General features: G+C 39.9%; 2 protein-coding genes across 2 annotated transcripts; both read left to right on the top strand.

Moving 5' to 3' along the window:
* Positions 1-2118: 2118 nt before the first annotated feature.
* Positions 2119-9227, top strand: LOC146305640 (G-protein coupled receptor 26-like). The gene is made up of 3 exons (XM_084712333.1): positions 2119-3080; positions 4808-4921; positions 7144-9227. The coding sequence occupies exons 1-3, from the start codon at positions 2410-2412 to the stop codon at positions 7379-7381; spliced, it is 1023 nt and encodes a 340-aa protein (XP_084568459.1). The 5' UTR covers positions 2119-2409; the 3' UTR covers positions 7382-9227.
* Positions 9228-15250: 6023 nt separating this feature from the next.
* LOC146305639 (carboxypeptidase Z-like) lies at positions 15251-24853 on the top strand. Its single transcript, XM_084712520.1, has 11 exons — positions 15251-15372; positions 15854-15883; positions 17702-18076; positions 20799-21026; positions 21106-21338; positions 21566-21727; positions 21856-22014; positions 23057-23192; positions 23362-23501; positions 23759-23858; positions 24232-24853. The coding sequence occupies exons 1-11, from the start codon at positions 15288-15290 to the stop codon at positions 24588-24590; spliced, it is 2007 nt and encodes a 668-aa protein (XP_084568646.1). The 5' UTR covers positions 15251-15287; the 3' UTR covers positions 24591-24853.
* The last annotated feature ends 124 nt before the right edge of the window (positions 24854-24977 follow it).

Raw genomic sequence — 24977 nt, 5'->3', positions numbered from 1 at the left:
ATATATTCACAGCAGTACTTTTGTGTAGGATAATAACAATCGGTGATCTGACTCAAACATTTTAGATTAATCTAGAATTACTCAGAGCGAGAAACAGTTAAACATATTTTATAAAATTATATGTTATTTTAACAGTAATAATAACAAATTTCCATCTTAACCCATCACAAGAAATAATCATAGCTTATGGGAAAAGGCTGAAAATGAGTACAAAAATAAAAGTTTGAAACACTGCTGTTTGTAATAAATAAGGGATTTAAAATAAAAAATTTAATTAATTATAGGTGCTGACACAAAAAGCGTTACAACCATCCCCAGTCTCCCCTATATCTGCTAGATCTGTCAGAAGCCATTAATAAGAACAACACTAGGTCTACATGTTAGCTAGCTCCAAGATTGTTGTACCACTTAGCTTGTGAGAAAGGTTTGAAGAGCATCTATCTATTTATTACAGCTTATCAATGTTTAAACTACAGGTTGAATGTATGAAGAAAATTAAGGGTTTTCTCCCTAGTGTAGAAATTAAAAATCGAACTAAAAATTAAGACATTTAGGTTTTCTCATTGGGATACATTTCTGCTTCTTGCAATTCACCTACATATCAGTCATAACCACAAAATCAGCCAAATGTTAAAATATTTCAGGTCAAACTCCACTTGAAGAAGCAGGATTTTCTTCTAAACAGCGGTTCTGTTGTATATTTTTGCATACCAAACTCAAATTATGATAGCAGCCTGTGAATCTACAGTAGCCACAGGGCTATAAATAATTCATTTCAGGAAAAGGATCTATTTGCCCTCGTGCCTCTCTCTCTGGCACGCGTGTGCACCTGGTGCCATTTGGTCACGGCGGCAGAAGCGTCTCCAGTTATCCAGGAGCACATCCCTGGATCTCTCTGCAACCTCTGCCTCAGGACCCACATTGATTTAGAGCCTGGCGTGATCAATGAAACTCGCGTGTGAATAACTTAATGCAGGATGATTGATTTGTAGGGTAGACTGGGGACGGCTGCAACAAGGGGCGGTTGCAACAAGTCTTATTCTTCCAATCAGAAGCATGCTAGAGTGATGATACTTATACTGCACATGCTCAGTTAGACCTCCTCCCTCACCAGGAAAACAGAGGACAAGAAGAGAAGTCAGCAACTGTTTTTTTTAGAACAGTCGTAGTTTTGCACAATAAATATGTGTTTAATAAGTTTGTTCCTGTCTCACACTGAAATATAGAGATTGAACATTATTGAATATTTTCAGAATGCTATGCTTATTGAGACAAAAAGTTAATTAGTGAAATCTAATGTACTTTTAAGACGTTGCAACCACCCTCAGAACGTTTCCAGCATTGGGGTCAGTTGCAACATCTGACTGCTTCCATTCAAATAAATATTATAAACAGAATGTCTCATATAATCGTCTTTATTTAAATTGTACTTTACACTACAATAAGACATAACAAGCATTTTTTTTGTATAAAATAGACAAATAATAGATATTATATTCTTTATTAGACAGTAGTTCTACCCTAATTATAAAACATACACTTAACAGTATTTAGCCATACTTTGTATCAAATTAGACAAAACCTTATTAAAAATACTCTAATGAAGTCTAATAAGTGTATAACAGTGTGAAATAACACATTTTAGTTTACAGAACAGTTCTGTTGTAATGTGTCCTTAATTACCCTCTAATAAAGTCTAATAAGGGTCTAAAAGAGGGTCTAATACTGTCTAATAAAAGGAACATATTTCCAGTTTTTGTCTGATTTGGTACAGCTTGTTCGGTTTTATTGGTGTGTGTAAGTTTAATATATAAAAGTTTGATTGGTCTGGTGCAAATTGTCTCGAAGTATCTGAGAGAAATACACAAAGTACTGCAGCCGTCCCTACTCTCCCCTATTTGCGCACAAGTTTGCGCAAGAAAAGAAAAAAAAACATCGAGCAGAGGGCTAATCTCAAAGTAGAAATATTCAAATTAGTGTGAAATAAGGTGCGACATCGGACGTTTTGTGACTAGGACAAGTTGTACCCTGTGATTCTTCACGTGATATGTAAAAATTCACCTCAGCAGGCACAGCTGCTTTCTCTCCTCAGTCCACTACGAGACCTGCATCCGAGGAGAGACGCGCCACACACGCCCCGCTTCACTTTGCAAAGCTTTTCTGTCCAGCACTTGACGGATGTTGATGGGAAATAATCGGTAAGTTTGAGGAGGAGAGAGATGTTGGCTGCTCGCTTCAGCACGCTGGACAGCGCTTGTGGAAGTTGGGAGAGGAGGACGGCAGGACGCACGGACGCACGGGGATTTAATTGACATGAATTCGGGGAGCTGCTGGAGAGAAGAGGGGACCATGGTTGATTTTAAGTGTTCATTATCAGGTAACCCGAGAGGGCACTTTCTGGAGTGAGACATGGACTTTGCTGAGATCATCTTCGCTTTGTTCATCGTCGTGGTCGCGGTTGTCTCTCTGTTGTCCAACTTGTTGGTGCTGCTATGTTTCGTCCACAGCACCGAGATCCGCAGACAGGTCCCCGGTGTCTTCACCATGAACTTGTCTTTCTGCAACATCCTCATCACTGTCCTGAACATGCCGGCCACACTGGTGGGGATTATCAGGAACCAGCAGCCTTTTGGGGATTGCGTTTGCCACACGGTGAGCTTTCTGGAGACTTTTCTGACAGCCAACACCATGTTGAGCATGGCAGCGCTCAGCATAGACCGCTGGATAGCGGTGGTGTTCCCGCTCAGCTACTCCACTAAAATGCGCTACAAGGACGCACTGATCATGGTGTGCTACTCCTGGCTGCACTCCTTCACCTTCTCCCTGACGGCGCTGCTCTACTCCTGGCTCGACTACAGCGACGTGTACGCGTCCTGCACCCTGCAGCCGAGCCAGGAGGGCAGCGACACCGTCAAGTTTACAGTCTTCACCGTGGTTTTCCACGCCACCAGTTTCATGCTCTCCCTGCTCATCCTGTGCTTCACCTACCTGAAGGTGCTCAAAGTGGCCAGGTTTCACTGCAAGAGGATTGACATTATCACCATGCAGACTCTGTTCCTGCTGGTCGACATTCACCCAAGGTAGTTCATCCAATGCCTCACAAAAACTACAGCTGGCCAATATATCAATACTGTATCAATATCGTGATATAAGACTAGATTAGATTTCAGATATCGTGATATGTCATAATTATTGTACTTTCCTGGTTTTAAAGGCTGCATCACAGTAAAGTGATGTAATTTTCTGAACATATTAAACGGTTCTAGCTCCTCTGTTATTCGCCTTTACCCACCCAGTCATTACATCCACATTTAAAATTGGTTAATGGTTGTGTGTTTTTCTGATACTGGCACTAAAATGATACTTGGTACCACTTGATAAATGGTACTGTGCCTAGAGGTTGTCTAAATGGTGCCTGAACACTATACTTAAAAAAAAAAAGAAGCACAAAATGAGTGTAGATGTATTAACTGTTGACAGTTTAAAATTTACTTGACTACATAAATAAATATAACACACTTGGATAACAAATAAGCATAATGATTAAAATCCAATCAACACTAACTAACACAAAATTACAGCCAAACTCCAGTTTTAAACTTTGGCTTCAATTTTTTTGCAGAAATTTTATTGTACTTGCTAACCTGAGGAAAGACTGCTGTCATAATCAGCAGTCTCCCCATCATAGATATAAGTCTGTGTTTGATACCATTTAGTATCGTATCATAATGTGGATATAATGACTAGGTGGGTAAAGGCAAATTATTATTTATCAAAAATATCTTTGTGTTAATATTTTGTGAAAACACCAATATTCATCCCGACAACATTGTCACAATATCAATATTCGTGTCAAAGTATAAATAGTGTGACATTTGATTATTTTTTTCCCCATATCACCTATGCCGGTATGTTATTTAGAAATAATGTGTATATGGAAATATATATTGTAGGGGAGACCGGGGGCAATTGTAGCACACTCAAGACTAGAGTGATGACACTCACTCTGCACATGCTCAGTAGGATTCTCTCTCTGCCTGCAGGATCATTTCACTTAAACAGCAGAAAAAAAATTCTTCTGCTGAATAAAGTTTAGATGACTGTGAATTTAAACATACTTATTGGTTAAAAATTAACACAATCAAGCTAGTATCAGTGTTGCTAGATAGTGTACAAGATTTTATCATGGCTGCAGGATCGGGAGCAGCTGTAATGTGAGTTGACATAGTTTTCTGATACAATATAAAAATACTTTTCACTCAGTTAATTAAAATCTAGTTCCCACTTGAATAGATGCCTTGTCTTCTGCAAGAATAGGAGTAATCTCTTGCATTGCATGCACTAAAGTAACATTATCAGATACTACAGCAGTAATGTGATTACTTGAGGAGTGGGTGAGTATGACTTATTTTTTCAGTCTTACATTTGTCCCTAACCAGTATTGCAATTGCCCCCACCAAGAGAGTAATTGTACCACTCTGCATTTTTGCATTAAATTTAATATTATAGTCCTGTCCTGATTAGTGCAAATATATCAATTGTTATACTAATTAGAATGCACATTTTTCCTTTATTAACAGATTATTTGTGTATTTCAAGTAGTCTTTGAGTTATGGATGAAAATGTGAAACATGTTAATAATGCCCCAGGTCTCCCCTATGTTGCATAAAGATGTAGAGGTATTATTCATGAGCCATACTGCTCTAATATAAGTGTGTTTTCTTGTAGCCTTTTCCCATGTATATAATTCACAGTCTTGTCTCTATTTTGAAAAACAGAGAGACTAAAAGTGTTTTGCTGTTTTCAGCGTAAAACAAAGATGTTTATCTGAGCAAAAGAGGAGAAAGCAAAGAGCCACAAAGAAGATCAGCATCTTCATCGGCTCATTCATCATCTGCTTTGCTCCTTATGTAATTACAAGGTAAGTCGAATTAATAAGAAACCACAAATCACTGAATTTACTGCAAAACTCCTGTACAACAACTTTAAAGAAAGTTACCATAATTAAAACAATACAGCTTGTGCAAATAGCCTAATAATGAGCTTCTGCATCCAGTCTGTCCTCTACAGACCCAGCAGATGCAGAGCTGTGTGACAACACTAGAGACAATTCAACACCTTAGGTGCACAGCCACACAGTCTGTCCTCAGATAACATCACAACGCTCACTCTCACCTGATGGTTTTAATTATTTTCATCTCTCTGAACCATGAGGCGGTTCATTAGTCACCTGTATCACCCTGTAAACAGGTGGCTGCTTCCACTGAAACACACACAATACAGCGTCGGACAAAAGATACAGTAGAGACAACACACGGTGGCTCCCAGAGAGAAAAGGAGAAACCTGCTGTCAGCCAGATGTGGTGTTGATGAACCAGTAGTTTGACATGTATTTTACACGTGAGGGAGGGACGAGGGAAGACACTTGAACAAAGAGAAGGTGTCCTCCTGACCAGCGCTCACCCACTGGAAGTAGTCTGAGTGACTGCTGAAACCAAACCACCTAATTATGATAATTCCTGCTCGTCTATCTGTTCGGCTTTTAAAGCGTGCACACGCATAATTTACTGACAGTAGCTCTCCACAGGAACCTTATGCTTCGATGACATTTTGTTACGTAATGCTACTTTAATTACCTCAATGTAAAGCACTGCATCGGAGTGTGGCTGAACCTGATGTCCCAGTTTTTAAAAAGGAAAGCCCTCTCCGGCAAAAGTAACATTTTCAATATGTATCTACAGTACTGTATGTGCTGTAAGAGTTGAATATAACACAATTGAAATACTCAGATAAAACAAGTCAAACAAAAAAAAATAAAGTGAAATAAAATACACATTATCATATGCATTTCATTTTTACATATGTTCTATGGATCCTCAGTAAAAGATTTAAAAAGCCATTTTAAAAAGGAAAAATCTCCCCTACACCTCCTTATGACCACTAATGATCATAATGCATCTGGACACGGAAAAATCATGTCGCAATGGCAAACAATCCATCCAGTTATCAGCAGTGTTGTGTGTAATGAGCCACAAAAGTAACTCATTAGAGTGATATTTTACTTTTTGCAGTGACAAAAAATATTACATATCACTAATAGGATCATAATATTATTATTACGTTTACTGTGTAGAGTAATGTGTTATCAGTGAAAGGTTTTAGAGGTAGGATGTGGTGTCAAGAAAAGGAAGAGCCACCTTACTAACGGTTAAAACTGTAAACCAGCACAAATAATTACCAGCATAAATCAGCGTGTTCTTAAGAGACACATTAGAAACACCAACATACAGGAACATTTGCATTTTGGAACATAAAAAAGGCAAACATAAAATGAAATGTGGGCTCTCGCCACCTGCTACAATATTTTAACCTATAGTCTGCAAAATGTTAGTGTCAGTGCCTTTTTATTGGGCGTCAACCTCAAGTTTACACACGTATTGTTGAAAAAAACAGACCTGAAGAATAAATAGACGCCTCAGGTAGCAGTTCTGCCCATGAGACACAGATGCAAGCCTGCATGGAGCTGCAGACTGGAGGTGGAAGGGAGTCCTTTTACTTTAAGTGCTGCAATATAGGCACATTTGCATGCATAGCAAACAACATTACAGCCTTACATTTTTATAAAGCACAGCCACACTTATGTGGTTACTTGGGTGAAAATAACTTGCCCAACTCTGGTTATCAGAGACAAAAAGCTAAATAAATATCCCTTTCAGTATTTAGACTCAATATTTTGATTAAGTTTCTCATGATTTTCAGGTACTAACTCATTGTTTTAAGATAATAACTCATTAATTTGAGGTACTAAGGCATTATTTTGAGAAAGTTTTTCATTATGACTCAGAGGATCTTTTTTTTTTCCCTCACACTGGTGGAAATGAGCCTTCATACAAAGGTGACAACTTCGTGTGGCTCAAGGGAATGATGAAATAAAAAATAAATAGAAATCTGGGGTGAGTAATGTAAGAAAAACTCTCTGCTGTTTCAAAAATGTCAGACTAGCCTCTCTTCCGAAAAATATGTCAAAGGCTCTATACGTTCAGTCTCACCTAATCATTTAATAATTTTGAACCAAAGAGCTCTTAAAAGCATCTTTTTAAAAATGTACTTTGTTAAGTCGTGTTTCTGCTGCCGCCCCTTCAGGTTGGCCGAGCTTCTTCCCTTCGTGGACATCAACCGCCACTGGGGAATCATCAGTAAGTGCCTGACATACAGCAAGGCTGCGTCCGACCCCTTCGCCTACTCCCTCCTACGTCAGCAGTACAAGAAAGTCCTGGTTACTGCCGTCAACAGGCTGCTTCGCCGTGACCTGTACCCCTCATCTGGCCATAACAGCTCTTTAGACACAGAGAACGACTACTGTCTCCAGAGGATCAGCTAATGGCAGACGCACGGACATGACAGATCTACACACTACAAGCCAAAAATAAAGGTTGCCTCTTTGAAGGAGGTGGGCGGAGGAAAAAGAATGAGGAGGGAGACGGAGAGGAGAGGATATTACTAGGGAGGGAAAAGAGAGCAGATAGAGGGGACTGACTGTGGGTGGGGGGGCGAAGAAAGAGCAAACACGAGGAAGATAGTAGGTGGAGACGAATGAAAAAACATTAATGAGGGGGAGGATGAGCGGGCGAAGGGGGAAGACGGATAGGGAGCGAGAGGGATGATGTGGAAGACCTCAGACGGTAAACAAGGGATCTGTGATTCATCGGCGATGGCAAACCACACAGATCGGACAAATCAATATCATCGAATAAGTTCAGATTAATCTCAAACTGAAGGTCCACCCCGCTGGAGACACGTCCCTTCTTCTTCTCTTTGAGAGACACGTGTAAAGTGGCCTTTTGTACTGTACCAACCACTTTATAATGATTCTGACAAATCCACATGTAGTGACCTTTCTACTGCCACAAAACGCCACGGCGACAGAGCAACAAACTGATGGTCGATAGGCGTTGGAGTGAAGACGTGAAAAGAAGGAAAAGACGATGTCGTCCCTGGTCCTGAATAATGTACCTTCAGTGAATGGACGGACAAACGTCCTCTTGGGTGTGGAGAAACAACTGCTGCACATTATTGCCATGTTCCGTATTGACCATGTTAGAATACTTTGCAGTGTCATGTCAGTCACTGAATATTGATGCACTTTGTCTAATTCTCTCAGAGCTACGATAGTTACAGGAGCCAAAGGCAAATAACATTTACACCATGATGTTAAATGATAAGTGTGTTGATATTCTTTGTTTTGTTACTTTCAACAAGCGTCATGAAAAGGACCAAAATCAACAATGTGTTATTCCATCTGTCAGAACTTCCACACTGGTGTGCACACCTTTGTGCTGGAGACACTGAATCGAGCATAAACAGAAACAGTGAGGTGTGGACAGTGGTCGTGTCTAGACGGGAACCCTAGATGTGTGGTGTTGTTTCCATATTGTGCACGGTGTGCACACTAGTTGTGTTTTATAATGTGACAATGCTGTGTTTAAACAGAAAACACTTTGTTGGGTAAGGGAAACATCCTGGTTTGGGTTAAAATGATCGCTCTCACAAACTCTTTCCCGGGTCTGGGGTTCTGTTTTAGATACGACCACAGGCAGTCCACTTCCTGTGTGGATCCTGGATGCCTCCTCTTCCTTAATCTTTTTTAAATTAAAAGTGCTCTAGTGTTTCATACTGTACACAGTTCAACCATACGCTGGGTTTAGACCTAGTCTTCGTGGGACTATTTCCTGGCACAGATTAACACACATTTGGTGTACACATTTGTCAGTATTTATTGATTTTGCAAGGCAGCTGGATTTTATTTACCTTACTAGCCAGTGTGATGTTGTCCATCTTGCCAGGCTTCAAGGTATGCACTTATGTCCGAACCACAGTGGTTCAGCAGCCTGTGAGGAGCTATTGGCAGCTACAGATGTGGTTTAGGTGGGACGACAGCAGGATGCGACTGTTTTTTTTCCCCAAAAACAACAATGGTTAGCTTAGATGCTGTTATAGCATCAGTTGCATTAGAACTGGAGAGTATTTCTTCACTGAAAGAAGAGCAAAGACACAGAAGCACTGAAGACTTTTCTGGATGAAAAAAATGTTTTTGCTCTTCTCTTGACTTGCTTCTGCAAGAGTTTGATGATATCATATGGATCGCTGATGTGATTGGTGTAAAGCTGGGGTAGGCAGTTAATTTCTGGTGTCACTGGGCAAAAGTTCCGTAATAACTTTTAAGCATAAATAATTCAAGTGGTCTGAGAGAAAACTGTTCTACTGCTCTGTTTTCAGGCTGTAGAAAGTCCAGATTGTGACTCATACTGATGAGTAAGATAGTTGATTATCTTTCTCCAGAATTGCTTACTGTACCTTTAAATTGGTCTGTGATAGCCCATGATAGATGGATTGCTCATCCAATCACCTGCTGTATTTTTGTTTTTTTGGAAGTGCCTGCCCTTTTCTGAACAGTTTCCAAGGATCACTTCTCAGATGGTTCTGTGTAACAAACCCTGTGGATTGACAGGTTAAGCTTTTGTGGCATCAGCACAGGGTATGTTTACAGCCCTGGTTGATGTTAATAAAGTAACATGGCACCCAGTGCAACAGTGCGGCTCACTGATGTGATTTTAATGGTTATTGGACAACTGAGAAAAAAGGAACAAACCTTGTAAGTAAGCAAATTAGTTTATCTATCAGTTTTACCGTGCTCTGACTTCCTACAACACTTATTCTGCAGAGCAAAATAAGTGTTGTGACGCTCGTTTCATTTAATTAAATCCAACTCTCCTGTGAATTAACTCACAGGTCCAGGAGGCAGGGATGATGTGATTGAGTTTATTTGAAGAATGAGATCAGCAGCGACACAGACAACACACTTCATTATTGGTTTTGGTCTTGTTTCATAGGATTTGTCGACAATAAGAAAAACAGAATATCACCTGACTTACCTTTTAAAGTGTGAGTTTGTAACTGAATGTACTAGAGATAGCCCACTTTTAACTGAAATGCTTTTGTACAACTGTGCTTTGTTTTGCCAGTTGACTGGAGAAAATGTTTCTATGGATATTTACATGATGTTATTATCTATTTTGCACTGTACAGGAACAACTTTTTGTCTACATGAAGGGGGGAGCAAGGTGACCTAGCGTAGGACTGCTTTCAAAGTGCTTTAAACACACCGTTCTGTGTTTGTGCCAGATTTGAATATGTGACTTTTTCAGCTGTTCAATACTTAAACCAGAATAGCTGCTTTATTATTAAAAATCTTGTTTATTTGGGTGTAGTTTTATGCACATGTACTTTTCCTCCTGTGAGCCACTTGCTGTTCTTTGGCAGTGTGATTAGCTATTAGTGGAATCTGTGCAATAAAAGCTGTCAATTATAAAACTATTAAAAATATTAATGTTTTCACAGTAACGTCATTGAATTTAGATAATGCCCTCCGATTTAATTTGTAAGCTTGTAAATTGAATTCTAGCAGTTACAGTTAAAGGTCTTGGACGCTAAATGGGAAATAGTAGGGCTTTTATTCTTTTATTCCAATGATAGATGAGGATTATGGAAACATTATAGGCAATATTCAATATCTGATATTGATGGATACAGGTATACTGGCTACAAACTTTCCTCTGCATCACGTTGTTTTGCTTCCATCTGCCTTGTGGTCCTAATTACATCCTTGATGATACACGGCATAAAAAATGACTGTGGTGTCACATGAGCAGCCTCTGTTGCAGCAACATTATTGCCAAGCGTAATTAAAGAGACGAGTCAAAGATCATTTCTGCAGATTAGTGATTCTGATTTATTCTGACTCTGTAATGACGCGGGTTTAATATGATTCATGGAAACAGACCAACGGTAATTATTTGCAGCATTAAGTGAAGGAATCTCCGTGTCTTTGTGGTTGAGTTTAAACAGTTCATGTGAAAATAAGCAGGTTCAGGCTGTGCTGAAGCCAGGGCTTTCATGGCTAAACACACATTGTCTAATTAAACCCCAAAAGTGCAGCCAAAACCGGTGTTTAAAACCGTTTAGATGGAATGTATGTTTAACAAAATGTGTGGTGGGCTGCTCAGGTTTGAATGGACAACAACTTAAAGGTATCTTGAGTCTTGAAACTATGTTTCCCACATAATTCTTCTTATACTCAAGTGTAGTTTCAGTGCTTGTGGTTACGCCCACAGAGAATTTAAAGATAGTTCAACTCAGAGACCCAGTCTGCAGGTACTGTATCACCACAACCACTTGGAGTGTGAACGTATTGCATTGTAGCCTCCTCTCTGCGTTCTAGCGCTCTTGTGAACACTTGAATTGTTGTTTTATTATTATTATGTCATGTTAAAAAACTGTGATAAAGCACAATACTACTGTTTTTGTTTATTAATTCCTTTGTTTTGGTTATGATGGATAATATTTGGGATTTAAAAAATCAGTTTGGGTTCTTTTTGAGCAGTTGTTGGGCAGGAAAACATCAAACCAATGTGGCAACACTGCACTTAGTGAAAGGCAATGAAACAGTGATTACTTATCTCACAGATTACATGTGTTAATGAGGAGGATGTCTTACAAAAAATAAAATAAAAAATGCTAATAATAATAATTGTGGAAACAACACTGGAAATCCAATGCCTACTGTGAGTATTTTTTTTACTTACAAGTACTATAGTACACATATATACATTTGCAGAGACAAGTATTACAAAAAACAGACCTTTTGTATTAAAAGGCAGACGTCTTGTACTGGACCATCATGTTTCTGCAGGAAGAGTCAAAAAAATTCATGCTAGTGGGCTCAATGATTCTAAAGATTCTAAAAAAGTGCTAATGTTAGCATGCTAAGATGTTCTCAGTGACAAAGTTGAAGGCGAAATTAAATGGTTAAATGCCTTTTTTAAAATCCTTTTTAGATCATATTGTGGACCTAATTAACAAATGCAAAAAGAGAAATTAGTTTCTTTGTATTCTTATATCAAAATACAATCATGTTTTCTTCCTGTAAAACAGAGTATGACATGCACTCACATAGTCTTCAGTTAATCAATCAATCATCAATCAAGCAGCTGACTTCCAGGTATAAAATTACCCAGATCTTCTGCATATGTTTCATAGACACTTCTGCTGGAGCATGCTAACTTCTGTTTTAGTCCTCCACTAACTTGAATGGGGATAAAATAAATTAATTGTGCGACTCTTCTAGACTTTCCAAATGTTACTGGACCGAAGGAATCAAACTGATAATGCGCGGGTTCTGACGCTAAAATAATAATAAAAAAAAATACATATATATACATTCATATATTCTTCAACAATACAAACTTACAGGGAAAGGGCTGTTGGGCCGATGTGTCTCACGTGACATCATGAAGTGTTTCAACCAGAAGTAAGTCACAATATGGAAGCTAGACTCTTTATTCTGTTTCATCTGGGTTAACATGCACTAACACTAAACCCAGTGGCTGAAGTTTTGCAGGTCATAATATTCACTCATTTTTTAAGCTCCGTTTTTGGTCTCTACCTGCTCCATCTCTCCTGAGTGTAAAATGCTCCGTTAAGCTAGTTGCTAACTGTGTCTGTCTGCTGTTTGGTGCTGAGCAGGTAGTATACTGTGGGTTTTTCTGGCTTTTTGTCTTGAAACAGCTGCCTGCTGAGGCTAAAAATTATGCTATGAGAGTGGTAAGAGTAACGCAAAACAGTGAAGTAGCACGCAGACAGACAGCTCAAAAATGAGCTGAAACTCTCTATAAAGCTTCATAAATCTGAGAGGAGCTGCAGGTTTGTGTAATAATTCCCTGCAGGTTCATCATTATCAGCAACCCCTTTTATACAGTATGTCACATTATTATCACGTTGTCCTTTGATTCATTGTTATAAAAATATGGATTATAGCTGTTAATGGCTCACCAAAGTTATTATAGGCTGATTCATCCCGATGAGGTCAAGAGTCATTCAGTCCTCTCTATCAGGTTTATGATGTAATCTTTCTCTTAAAGAATTCTCATTCATTTTAATTATTTTATTATAGAAACCTTTATCAGTTTATGCAGGGACATCTACACTTGCTGTAAGTATTTCTAAATGCACATCTCAAATTAGGTGCAATCTCTCTCAGAAGGCCTCGTGTCCATTCTCTCAGTTTCTGGGCCGTGCAATAATCTGCATAATTCATATTCCTGATTTAGCTGAAGGATACAGTAGTATTTCTGCTTTACTCTCAACTCTTTCCACTCATTACAGCCAGAAGGCCAAGTTCATTCTCAAGATCCTCTATCATGATGAATAATCATGCTCCCCATTATGCTAATTCAGATGAGCCCAGCTTGAAAGAGAGACCCTATAATTAGTCGAATGAGTAAAACAAGCTCACTCAGAAAATGTATGTAGCGGTGACAAAATAGTTTTTTTTTTTTTTGTGCATGAACAAGAAATCAGGTCAGGTGGCAATCATCAGTCTTGGAGAAAATTGTCTCCTCTTGAGACAATCAAAGGTTTTTGTCTGTCTCACTGCTATTTTGGTTTTAATTTAGAGAATCTTTGTTCCATTATGGAGAATTTTAACGCTTAAAGGTGTTCGCCGGGTGGCCAGGTATCTTAGCCTGTCACAGCCAGTGGGAATGGCTGCAGCTCACACCCTCTCAGCTCCAATCAAGCATCCTCCCTTCTGTTTAAAATGCTGTAGGTTTTTTTTTTTTGGCTCCAAGACACAGGGAACACTGTGTGGCTGAATGACGGAGTAACTGACATAGCTATCTAGATCAGCCTGGGGCAAAATGCGGCCTGAGGGCAGATGCAGCCCGCTAAAAGGTTTCATGCGGCCCACAAGGTCATCGTGGAAATACCAAAAAATAAAAATCTAAGGCAGTGAACAGCATTTTGCTTACTATTACCTTTAACAGACCTTTATTCTTAAAGGGGTCAGTTCTGTGTTAATTGGTAATGATAAGGAACTGTATCTTTTATATTAAACTGTAACTTCATTCACTCAATGCTGTACATCCATGTTGTTTATGCTGTTATTCTTCTACTTTTGCTGCTACTATCATTGCAACATGTATGCAGCGTGCGTGGTACACTGTAAAACATCAAGGTTTGGACACCAACAGAAAAATATTAGCCCACAGTTCAATGTGGCAGTTTAGACAGGGTGACCCAACAGTATAACTGCACTATATAGAACCATTCCATTATAAGATATTTGGCCATTATTAGGACCTTATGTGATCTGTGTCTGGCCCACGGCAGCCTGATCAATTTTTCATGTGGCCCCCCATGAAAAGTAATTGACCACCCCTGGGCTAGATAGTTAGCCTTTGTCAGCAAAATCAAGGCTGGCCAGAATTAGTGCAGACACAGCTCACATTGTTGTGTGGAACGAAAATATTAAGGTGAGAAAAGAAGGATGTTGTTTAGATTTGGAGCTATTTAAGGTTAGACTAAAATCAAGTAAATTAGCTTAAAGATCTATTTAAAAAAAAACATTTCTGCTAGTGGCTTCTAAATAGACTTAGCCTATGCTTAGCAAGAAAGCATTTCATTGGATGAAAAATTGAATGCATGCCCAGGTGCAGAAATTTTTTGCCCGGAAAATACAACTCTGCCATACCATTAAGAATATCTAAGAACACCTACAAAACCACTTGTTTGTCATTGTTGCACCACTTACTGTCATATAGGAGACGTATAGAGCAATATGTGTTAAAAAAAAAAGGCTTAAACATAGATTTGAATTTTTTTTAATTTAAATTTAATTAAATTTCATAATTAAGACAGTCACAGACAAGGTTACAATGGACATAAAAATAGCTAATATTGAGATTTTTTTTAAAAAAATGTTTATATTCTTACCCCAAAGGCACCTTTAATGACAACGTGCCACGCACACTATTGGCCAAGGTCATGTGATTGAGGCAACGTGGGAAATATTAAATCATTTTTGCACTTGAATTAATTTGGGAGTCAAAACCTTCCTAAAACTAAATCTGAACAACTAAATTAAAAAGAAAGGTTAAAAAAAAAAAAGCATATGTCTGCATGCTGCCTTGTTTAATTACCTTAAATATCCTTATAAATGAGCGCCATATTAGCAGTTTTTTTCATGCAGCTGTCCCTACTTCACCTCGGAGCCGTTTCCTCTGTAACCTGATAGTTGACCGTAATACGCCTAATAAAGTCGCTGTGAGGGGAGTTCAGAGTGAATTTCAGCAGACTTGGTTGAAATTGACGCACACACCCTCTGACTGCTTGTGTGTGTGTGTGTTGTGTGTGTGAGGTGCCACATCGAAACGGAATATAAACCGCGGAAAATGAACATCATGCTGCTGCTCGTCCTGCTGCAGATGTTGCTTCTTGTTTCTTGTGTTCCTCGGCGGTGTGACCCAGGAATAAGAGGTAAAGTTTTCCAACTTTATGTGAATACAAACTTTATTATTATAATGTGTTCATCCGGACCTGCTGCATGAAGTGGACATGGCACACAAGTACAAACTTTTGTTTTCTGGACTCAGAAAGTGACTTTCATGCAGTAAAACTTATGGAAAAATGCTCATGATAAACTTTTGGAAACTTGAAGCCACAAAATAATTGTGGATATGATGACATGTTGGTTTATAACTTGTCAAGTGGTATTTATATTCCAGATGAAAGCATCCTTTACAACCTTAAAGTTTAAATCCTGTAAAAAATGTGGATCCTCTCATGCGTTAATGATACTTTGCAGACAGACAGGCATGTTAGAAAGCTGCTGAAGCAAGACCAGAGGTGGATCCAGCACAGTGTTTTGTAGGCCACATTGAGGCATTTACAGAAACCACTCTGCCATCTAGTGTCTGCCACAGTGTCAGTTATAATGACATACTGATGTGTCTTGCAGGACTGTGCAAGCCAACAGTGGAAGAAAAACGTAAGTACCCTGCATGAGCTGTTTGTCATCCAGCGTGTAGCAGCTCATCAACTCTCTCGACTCTTCCTCTTATAAATTAAAGCTTTTCTTTGACTCTTCGAGGCTAAAACCCACTCTGTATACACAACAGAGAAGGATCGGGCTTCTAAATCCTCCCTGGCGGGTCAAGTGTTTGTACAGTCACACCCCGGTGACACTGAATTGAGTCAGTGTTTTTAAAAACAAAAGAAGGATGAGATCATAAGTCACACTAGGCGTAGTCTTAATGGAATCTGGCCCGAAAGCCATAAGACCATCATGTGTATTTTTAGATGATCAATGGTACTATGAAATATTCAAATTCTAATTTCCAGAGATAATAGAAATATTTGGAGCTCCATGATTGAAGACAGCACTGTGAGGCTCATGATTAAGTGTGTGACACATGTCCTGATCCCTCGAAATAAGGCTGATAAATTCGATTAGTATTGGCTGTTGGCGTGAATAACTGGAGCCCTATTTCAGAAACTTTCTAACTTCCTGGTACTGTATTAACTGTTAGGTTTTGCAGGGGCCGTATTACAGAAACTCTCCATCTCCATCAAGAGTTTAAGACAGGATTTTTTCACAGTTTGGGGAAGCAAATTGTCAAACACAGAGAAGCAAATCCTAATTAACTTTAGGAACTCTGCCTCATCTTGCTTCATCCCATCTTATGTCAGGTTAAGAAATCCTAAATACTCAATCCAACATTGCTTATTAACTTGTATGTCGGCTACTTAGCAACTGACACTACTTTTCTAGTCTTGCTAAGCTGAGCAACTTTGTAACAGTTCATTTTTATCACTGAAACAAAATTGGAGCAAAAACAACTGCTCAAAAAAAAGTCACACACTCAAATATTTCATTGGACCACCTTTAGCTTTGATTACAGCATGCATTTGCCGTGGCATCATTTCGATAAGCTTATGCAATGTCACATTTATTTCTGACCAGAGTTGCATTAATTGTTTTTTGCCAAGATCTTGTATTGATGATGGGAGAGTCTGAGTGCTGCGTAAAGTCTTCTCCAGCGCATTCCAAAGATTCTCAAAGGGGTTAAGGGCTGGACTCTGTGGCGGCCAATCCATGTATGAAAATGATGTCTCATGCTCCCTGAACCGCTCTTTCACAATTTGAGCAAAGTGAATCCTGGCATCGTCATCCTGGAATATGCATGTGCTATCAAGAAAGAAAAGAATCCATTGATGGAAAAACCTAGTAATTCATTATATTCAGGTAGAGAGCTGACCTCATTTTTTGGGCTCAACTGAACTTTGACCAACTGAAGCAACCCCAGATCATAACACTGCCCCCACAGGCTTGTATGGTAGGCACTAGGCATGATGGGTGCATCACTTCATCTGCCTCTCTTCTTACCCTGATGCCCCCATTGCTCTGGAACAGGGTAGATCCAGACTCATCAGACCACATGACCTTTTTTCCATCTCTCCAGAGTCCAATCTTTATGCTCCCTAGCAAACTGAAGCCTTTTTTCCAATTTGCCTCACTGGTAAGTGGTTTTCTTAAGACTACACAGCTGTTTAGTACCAATCCTTTGAGTTCTCTTCACATTGTGTGTGGAAATGCTCTTACTTTAAGTGTTAAAGGGTTAAATGACTTGTATGATATATTAATCACTGCAGTAATTATCCAATGGAAGGCTCTTATCTGTTTGATTAGTTAAATCCAGGTGGTAACTCTTTTTCTATAGTTGTCTGCACTTTTTCATCTTTTCTGCTGATCAGTCTGAGTAATCATTTCATAGCCGAATTGATGTAGATTCCTTTTTTTACTCAGCCAAATGCGCAGATGTGTTACTGTCCTACTGCGATGACATGCCCTACGCTCACACCATGTTCCCGAACATCCTCGGCCACAAGACCCGTGAAGACGCAGAGGCGGGCGCCGAGTACCTCCTCATAAGCGTGGCTGAGTCTCTGCTCAAGGGTGAGTGCAACCCTGAGATCCGCATGCTGGGCTGCTCTGTGCTGACTCCGCGCTGTGAGAAGGACAAGGTGCTGAAGCCCTGTCGCGCCAGCTGTGAGGAGGTGCGTCAAAAATGCAGCCACGCTTTCGAGGGCATAGAGATGGCCTGGCCCTACTTCCTGGACTGCGATCGCTTCTTTGTCAGTGACCAAGAGGGATGTTATGACCCACTGGAGGGCCTCAAAGGTGAGAACAAAGAACAATATCATTGGTATTGTGACCTTAGTGATGTAAAATGATCTTGGTTGTGGCTCTGACTAGTTCAGTGTTTCTCAAACATAGGGTTGGGACCCAAAATGGGTCGCGGACCAGTTTTTATTGGGCTACCAATTGACCCTTCCTAAGCCCAGTCCTTTTTTTCGCTCTGTGCTCCGATAACTGTTGAGCAAACCTGGTTCCACAGACATCTTTCTCCTTTTCATTTGTAAAAATGCCACATTGGGTCACATCTGAAGTTAGCTAATGTTTGCTAAGTGCTAACTGAGTAGCTAGCTAATGTTAGGAATCACTAGCTAACTAAGGTTTGATGTAGATTAGCTAGCTAGTTAGCTAGTGTTTTGCTTACATTAGCTAAATGAAGATGTGAATGTTGCTTTTACAGGTCCCCTAGAAACCTCTTAAAACTATAAAACTATAAACCAGGCATGATGGGAATTTGGAATTTGGGCTGTCAATACAGTATTTTAGTAGGAAGCCTTATTAGTGTTTCAGTGTACAGTGCAAGTTTATGAGGGGGTGAGAAATGTAACATGACACATGACGTAGGCCAAATTTTATAATATTTAATGCATGATGCGTTCTGGGGAGACGCCAAATACCTCTTTTGCATCTCAAGCTGAAAAAGTTGAGAACCCCTGGACTAGTTATATCTTTTTGTTAATACATAAAATCTAGATGTTTTCCCCTTTTGTTTTCACCTGCAAGACAAACACAGTTATAGTCCTTTTAGTTTCAATAGAGCATTTTTCCTAAACACATTTTTTTGCAGGCATCTGGTTTGCACACATGCTCATGTGGCTCACCTCAAAAATAAAGTCCAACTGGAACGCCTTATTTCCCCCCATAAACCCTCACTTATAGTGGGACCTGTGGCTATTTTCACATGTTTTCATTAGCAAGCTGTCCTTAAAAACAATACCTAAATGCACCGCAGAAGGGCAAACATTGTCTGTCAGTGTTATTTAAAACCTGCAGTGAATTCAGTCCGTTAGAAACAGGTTTCTAAAAATATAAAAAGATACTGTGCTGCCACTCATAACAGAAATGTGTGAGCCATATGAGAGCATGAACAGCAGAGACTTATGCAAGACAGAAGAAACTGATTAGAGCATTTAGTTATATAATATTTCACAGTAGTGTATGGTAAAATATGTACATGGCCATAAAAGTCTTAAAGTCAGCCAATGAAATGAGGTACATCATCTTAACCTAAACTACTGCAGCAGTGTGTAACTTTTTAGTGTCGTGCAAAAAGTTTTCTGCCATGAAGACTTTGGCTCAGATGTCTGGCAGCAGCAGGTTGGAACCGTGTAATTATTCCCATATTGATTTCAAACTGATGTTCCTGTTTCGATATCATGTGACAACGTTTTGCCTCACTTTATGTAAATGTTATTTGTAAGGATAACGACAACAACAACAAGGATAACAGGCTGTAACACCAGGGTCAGTCTGAGTTTGTGCACTATATAATATTTCATTAAATATCAAACTGTTAGAAACAATCAGTCCCTTCATAATTAATAATCTGCAGCTATTTTGATGAGGTAATTTTCCGGCAAAAATGCCAAAAATTCTCTTGTTCCAGGTTCTGAAATGTTTGCTCCTGCTTTTCAAGCATAGCATTTTAAACATGTTACTGTGCTAACAGTAGTTTCTCAAAGAGTCATCAGGTAGGAATGTTCCCTGTGACATAAGTTAGATGTTTATTATTGCACAGTGTTTCTCAAACTTTTTCCACAGTGTACCACATCAGAAAATACTGAACTGTCCCAGAACTGCCTTACTGTTGCTGCACCATGTGGTGCCAGTAGGTGCTGTGGACACTTCACTGGCACTTTTTACTTGTGCTCAGTTAACTTTGGTCCACTTAAGTTACAACACGGCTGCTTGAAATATTCTCCTCCTCCTCCTCCTCCTCCTCCAAAATGGAACATTTCCTGATTGTGCCTCTTCATAATAAAGGCATAACAATGTAACAAAGGACTTTTATTGTGAAAAATTGAATAAATAAGAAATGAATGGCCAAGCCAGCACATATGTGTGAAAAAGGGGTGATAGGGATACAATTATAATGTCATATTTGTGGATTTTTCAGCTTCCCCTAAGTTGCAACAAAACCCATTATTCTAAAGCTGCTTTAGCATGTTCTGAAGATCTAAAAATAAATAAAATATCAGGGTATGCAGAGTATATCTTGTTAAATGAGAAAGGGACAGCATACGTGCAAGCTCTTGTCAGATTTTGAACCTATAATAACAGTTTTACACTGTTCAAATCATGCATTCAAACCAGTAGTGAGACTTCTGACAGATTGAGTCTTCTGGGTCATTTGAATCTGGCAGCACGAAGGTTTAATGTGTTCCATGTGGTTTTGCAGCTATAATTGGTTTCTGTAAGTGTGAATACAAAAATAAGGGCAGACATCAGCTGGTTTAACAGTTTAATGTGTCAGCTGAAATAAGCACATTCAGCTCATCAGGCATTTGGTGTTATATATCCACTTTCCACTCTCTCACTTTTGGTTTCTGCTGTACGTACTGTACCAGACTCCTCATACATCTTATTTATAACCTGGCAGCACAATAAAGACATTTTTGTTTGATGGATCCAAAACGTGGCCAGTCACTGTTAGATCTGAAAGCATATAGATCAAAACTGATAAGTCATGCTGCACTTTTCTTTACAGCGAATCAGGCTGTGGAGGAGGTTGACTACATGGACATGCCTCCTCCTGAAGATCCTGTTACCACGATAAAGTTCAGCTACCACTCCAACGCTCAGATGATCAGTACCTTGAAAAAAATCGAGGAGCGATGCCCCGACATAGCCAGAACCTACAGCATCGGCCGCAGCATGGAGGGCAGGGACCTGCTCGTCATCGAGTTCTCAAACAACCCCGGCGAACATGAGCTGCGTAAGTAAAGTCGGTCAAAGTCTGTGTAGATATTCTCCATTTATTTACGACCAGTTACTGTAATTGTGACCCTCTGTAGTTGAGCCCGAGATGAAGTACATCGGCAACATGCACGGAAATGAAGTCCTGGGCCGCCAGCTGCTGATCTACTTGGCTCAGTACCTGTGCTCAGAGTATCTGCTGGGGAGTGAGCGCATCCAGACCCTCATCAACACCACCCGCATCCATATTCTGCCCTCCATGAACCCCGACGGATATGAGGTGGCTGTTGCTGGAGCCCAGGACAATACCGGCGATGATGATGAGGAGCAGGTCAGTTCTCCACAGTCACATACATTCAACACTCTGCAGTTCTGAAGCCCAGCAGTGTCCCGAACACAACAAAATAATGAGAAAATAAAGAAACACAGGCAGAGGACAGAGTCTCTGCAGATAGAGACAGATGTGTCTTCTGGGTCATAAGTGATGATTTAGAGGAATTACATGAGAGTAAATGTGATTGTCTAATTTTCTGAAACACAAATGCATTAATTCCACAGAGTCACAGATATGACTCTTGGAACATCGGCCGGAACAACGCTCAGAACGTGGACCTGAACAGGAACTTCCCAGATCTGACGTCCATCGCTTACAGCCGACGCAGACAAAAGGGCTACCGCACCGACCACATCCCAATCCCAGACTATTACTGGTTTGGTAAGGTACAGTATGAATCTTTCTCCATACATGTCACGTCACTGAATGATATGTTATCGCCTGATGAACCGCTTTAAATTGAGTAAACTTGTTTTATTTCTTGGTCCGAATAAGTCTTAATGCTGCAATACAGGTCGCACCGGAGACGTACGCCGTCATGAAGTGGATCCGCTCCATCCCGTTTGTGCTCTCCGCTAACTTCCATGGTGGAGACCTGGTGGTGTCCTACCCCTACGACCTGTCCAAACACCCGATGGAGCGAAACATGTTCTCGCCAACACCGGACGATCAGGTGAAACACATTGCCAGTTATAGACAATTAGCTACCCTGTGAAAAAATGTAATAAGTAATGTGACTATTGTAACTTATTACATTTGATAACTTTTTGATTACTTTCTTAACAAATGTTTTGAACTGGGCAATAAAGCTGAAATGTCGCACAAAATATACATTAAACCAAGCAGCGTAAACCTCTCAACTTTATTTTATGTAACTATGGTTACATTAACTTACCTGTAGATGTTTCCTCAGAGCATTTCAAACAAACTTGACACTGTACTGTGATGTTAGAGGCCTTTTTTGATTGCATCAGGAAAATACTGTTGGATTTGCAGCACTGAAAGCTGTTTACATGGTCACCCACCTTGACTCGGTCGGCTGGTTGCAGGCATGGCAGACTAGAGCGATGCCCGTTGACTTGATTGGCAGAGGAGGACGCAAATTCAAACAAGAGAACCAATCAAAAACAATGCTCAAAATTTGAGAGCATCCTGCCCAGTGAGTGAGGCCTGTCCAGATGTAGAGATGGCTCATTAAGTTATTGTACACTTAATGGTGTTGCACTCAGCTTTGTCCGAACGGCTTCATGTGGACTCAACGTTGTCCAGAAATATACCAAAAAAGGCATTCCTGCTCACAGAAAAGATGCAAAACGACAGAATCAGTTTTTTTTATAACTCTTTTTAATCAAAACTTAATAATTAGGTACAAAATGCACATTTTTTTCTCTCTCTTCTTTTCACTTGTTCACTTTTCCTTGTTTTTTTCTCAGTTTCCCCCCCTTTTAAATTTAAGTTTCCTTATTCAACAAATGACTACAAATCTCTAAAACTTACTATTTTGAATTCATGTACTGCTGTGCAATGTGTGACGGTGAGTATGGAGTGAACTGAACTGTATTTCTGTTGTTTTGTGGAAAGTTTGAATATTTTCCAATTATCCCTGCCTCCTTTTCAACATATTTCAAAACTGAAATGTTAGTTAATGTTTATTTTGTCATCTGTAATGACCTTAAAGAAGAGAAAAATAACCTTCAGGTTTCTTTATTCCGTAGGTATTCAAGTTACTTGCGAGAACGTACGCAAACGCCCACGAAACAATGAACAGTGAACACGCCCAGTGTGGACCGTCTCGCACCAACAGTGAGAAGGGGATCATTAATGGAGCTCAGTGGTCAACCTTTGCAGGCGGTGAGTTGAAGAAGTGAACATGCCGCCTCTGAAATTAAAAGTGAAATGTCAGATGTAGCCACTAGAGGTCGCTGTAAGACCAGAAACAGTGCAGCGGTGTAGGGGAAAGGTCAGCACAGTTTCTCGTGGGTTTCTGGGTAAAGCAGTTTTGTTTTTGCCTTCTGCTCAGGCATGCAGGACTTCAACTATCTCCACACCAACTGCTTTGAGTTGACGGTGGAGCTGGGCTGTGATAAATTCCCTCCTGAGGAGGAGCTGTTTATCGGCTGGCATGAAAACCACGAGGCTTTAATCACATTCATGGAAGCAGTAAGAAGATCTTATGTTTGGCTGTTTTTCTGTTTTTTACTGAAACAATCTGACTTTATTTGTCCTGAATACTGATCCAAAACAGTTTCAAAACTTCAAAAACTTCTTAAATGGAAGCCATTTGTCAGTTTATGTTGCATGGTGGTGAACAAATCCATGAGTGATCGTTATTGGTATTAGATTAAAAAACTGTTTTAGTGTCTATGAATTCTTAATTGATGGATTTTGTAAGTGACTTGTGTTGTGTTGCTGCTCAGGCCCATCGTGGTATCAAAGGCATCGTGAAAGACGAGGAGGGAAACGGACTCAAAGGTGTGCAGATATCAGTCAGAGGAATACGGCATGACATCACCACAGGTAATAAATAATATCAGCTGGTAACAAGATTTTTCACAGATGAAATCTTGTTTTTCATTTTGTTCCCTTTGCCAAACCTATAACAGTTTTGTTTGTTGTGGCTGGTATGATGCATTTTTATCTGTTACAGGGCTCTCCAGACATTTAGTGTCATACTTCCATAAAGTTTGGAGTCTTGTGAGAGATAAAATAACAAGGCAGAGAAGGCTCAAATATCCTGACTTTAAATCCAGTGTGGGTTTCGCCAAAAACACTGCGTTTCCCATACATGCAACTCATTAATAAGTGTTTAAAATACAACACATAAAAAAACAGAGATATGTAAGCCTGTAAATTAGAAGTCCAAACACTCCTCCTCCTTCTCTCCACCCAGTTGAAAACGGAGAATACTGGCGCCTCCTCAGCCCTGGCATCCACATCGTGACGGCCTCGGCCCCGGGCTACACCAGAGCCATAAAGAAAGTCCGCCTGCCTTCTCGCATGCGTACAGCGGGCCGAGTGGACTTCGTGCTGCAGAAGGCTGCTCTGGAGCCTGACGTGCAGGAGGAGGACGACACCATCCCGTCTATGGGCAGCTACGACCGCTTCGACCCTTACAATCAGTACGAGCGCTACACCCTGATGGCCGATCTGAGCACAAACCGCGAGGAGAGGGCGGAGAAGCCCTGGTGGTGGAGCTACTTCGTCCAGCCTGGAGGACCTGCACCCACCTGGCTGCTCAAACACCATTAGAGCTCCTCTGTCTACAGTATGCACACAAACTGTCCTGCAACTAATGTGCTGCCTTTTATTGGCCTTACACTGCAGAAAAGTGTCAAAGCTAGCTGGCTGGTCTTCATGTTAGCTTTCCACGTGCTCTGTTTGGTCCAAACTTGAGATTATAATATAAGCACCTTACAAGCTTTTGCCTTGACAATAACATTCATTTAATGATCATGATGAAATAAACACTTTTGTAACAGCTTTACAGCAGAAATAAAGAGCTTTTATGTTTACACAGTCACAATGTGAGTTCTTAGCTGCACCTAACAGCACTTTTGTTGAAAATCTCTTGGCAATTGTTTTGTTTGTTTGTACAGGAATTTTCAAACAAGAAATGCATCAGTACATTAAAAAAAA

This window comes from Lutjanus erythropterus, chromosome 23 (genome assembly GCF_056507025.1).
Source record: "Lutjanus erythropterus isolate fLutEry1 chromosome 23, fLutEry1.hap2, whole genome shotgun sequence".
Lineage (NCBI taxonomy): Eukaryota > Metazoa > Chordata > Actinopteri > Lutjaniformes > Lutjanidae > Lutjanus > Lutjanus erythropterus.
The sequence above is the reverse complement of the archived record's forward strand: the minus strand, read 5'-3'. Positions and strand labels throughout refer to the sequence as shown.

What these genes read in the sequence shown, in the direction of transcription:
- LOC146305640 (XM_084712333.1), top strand. Translation starts at nt 2,410, where the DNA reads ATGGACTTTGCTGAGATCATCTTCGCTTTGTTCATCGTCGTGGTCGCG. An exon ending in CTGGTCGACATTCACCCAAG is followed by an intron (nt 3,081 to 4,807) that starts GTAGTTCATCCA and finishes TGCTGTTTTCAG; the next exon opens with CGTAAAACAAAGATGTTTAT. An exon ending in GCTCCTTATGTAATTACAAG is followed by an intron (nt 4,922 to 7,143) that starts GTAAGTCGAATT and finishes CCGCCCCTTCAG; the next exon opens with GTTGGCCGAGCTTCTTCCCT.
- LOC146305639 (XM_084712520.1), top strand. Translation starts at nt 15,288, where the DNA reads ATGAACATCATGCTGCTGCTCGTCCTGCTGCAGATGTTGCTTCTTGTT. An exon ending in ACTATTACTGGTTTGGTAAG is followed by an intron (nt 21,728 to 21,855) that starts GTACAGTATGAA and finishes GCTGCAATACAG; the next exon opens with GTCGCACCGGAGACGTACGC. An exon ending in TAATCACATTCATGGAAGCA is followed by an intron (nt 23,502 to 23,758) that starts GTAAGAAGATCT and finishes GTTGCTGCTCAG; the next exon opens with GCCCATCGTGGTATCAAAGG.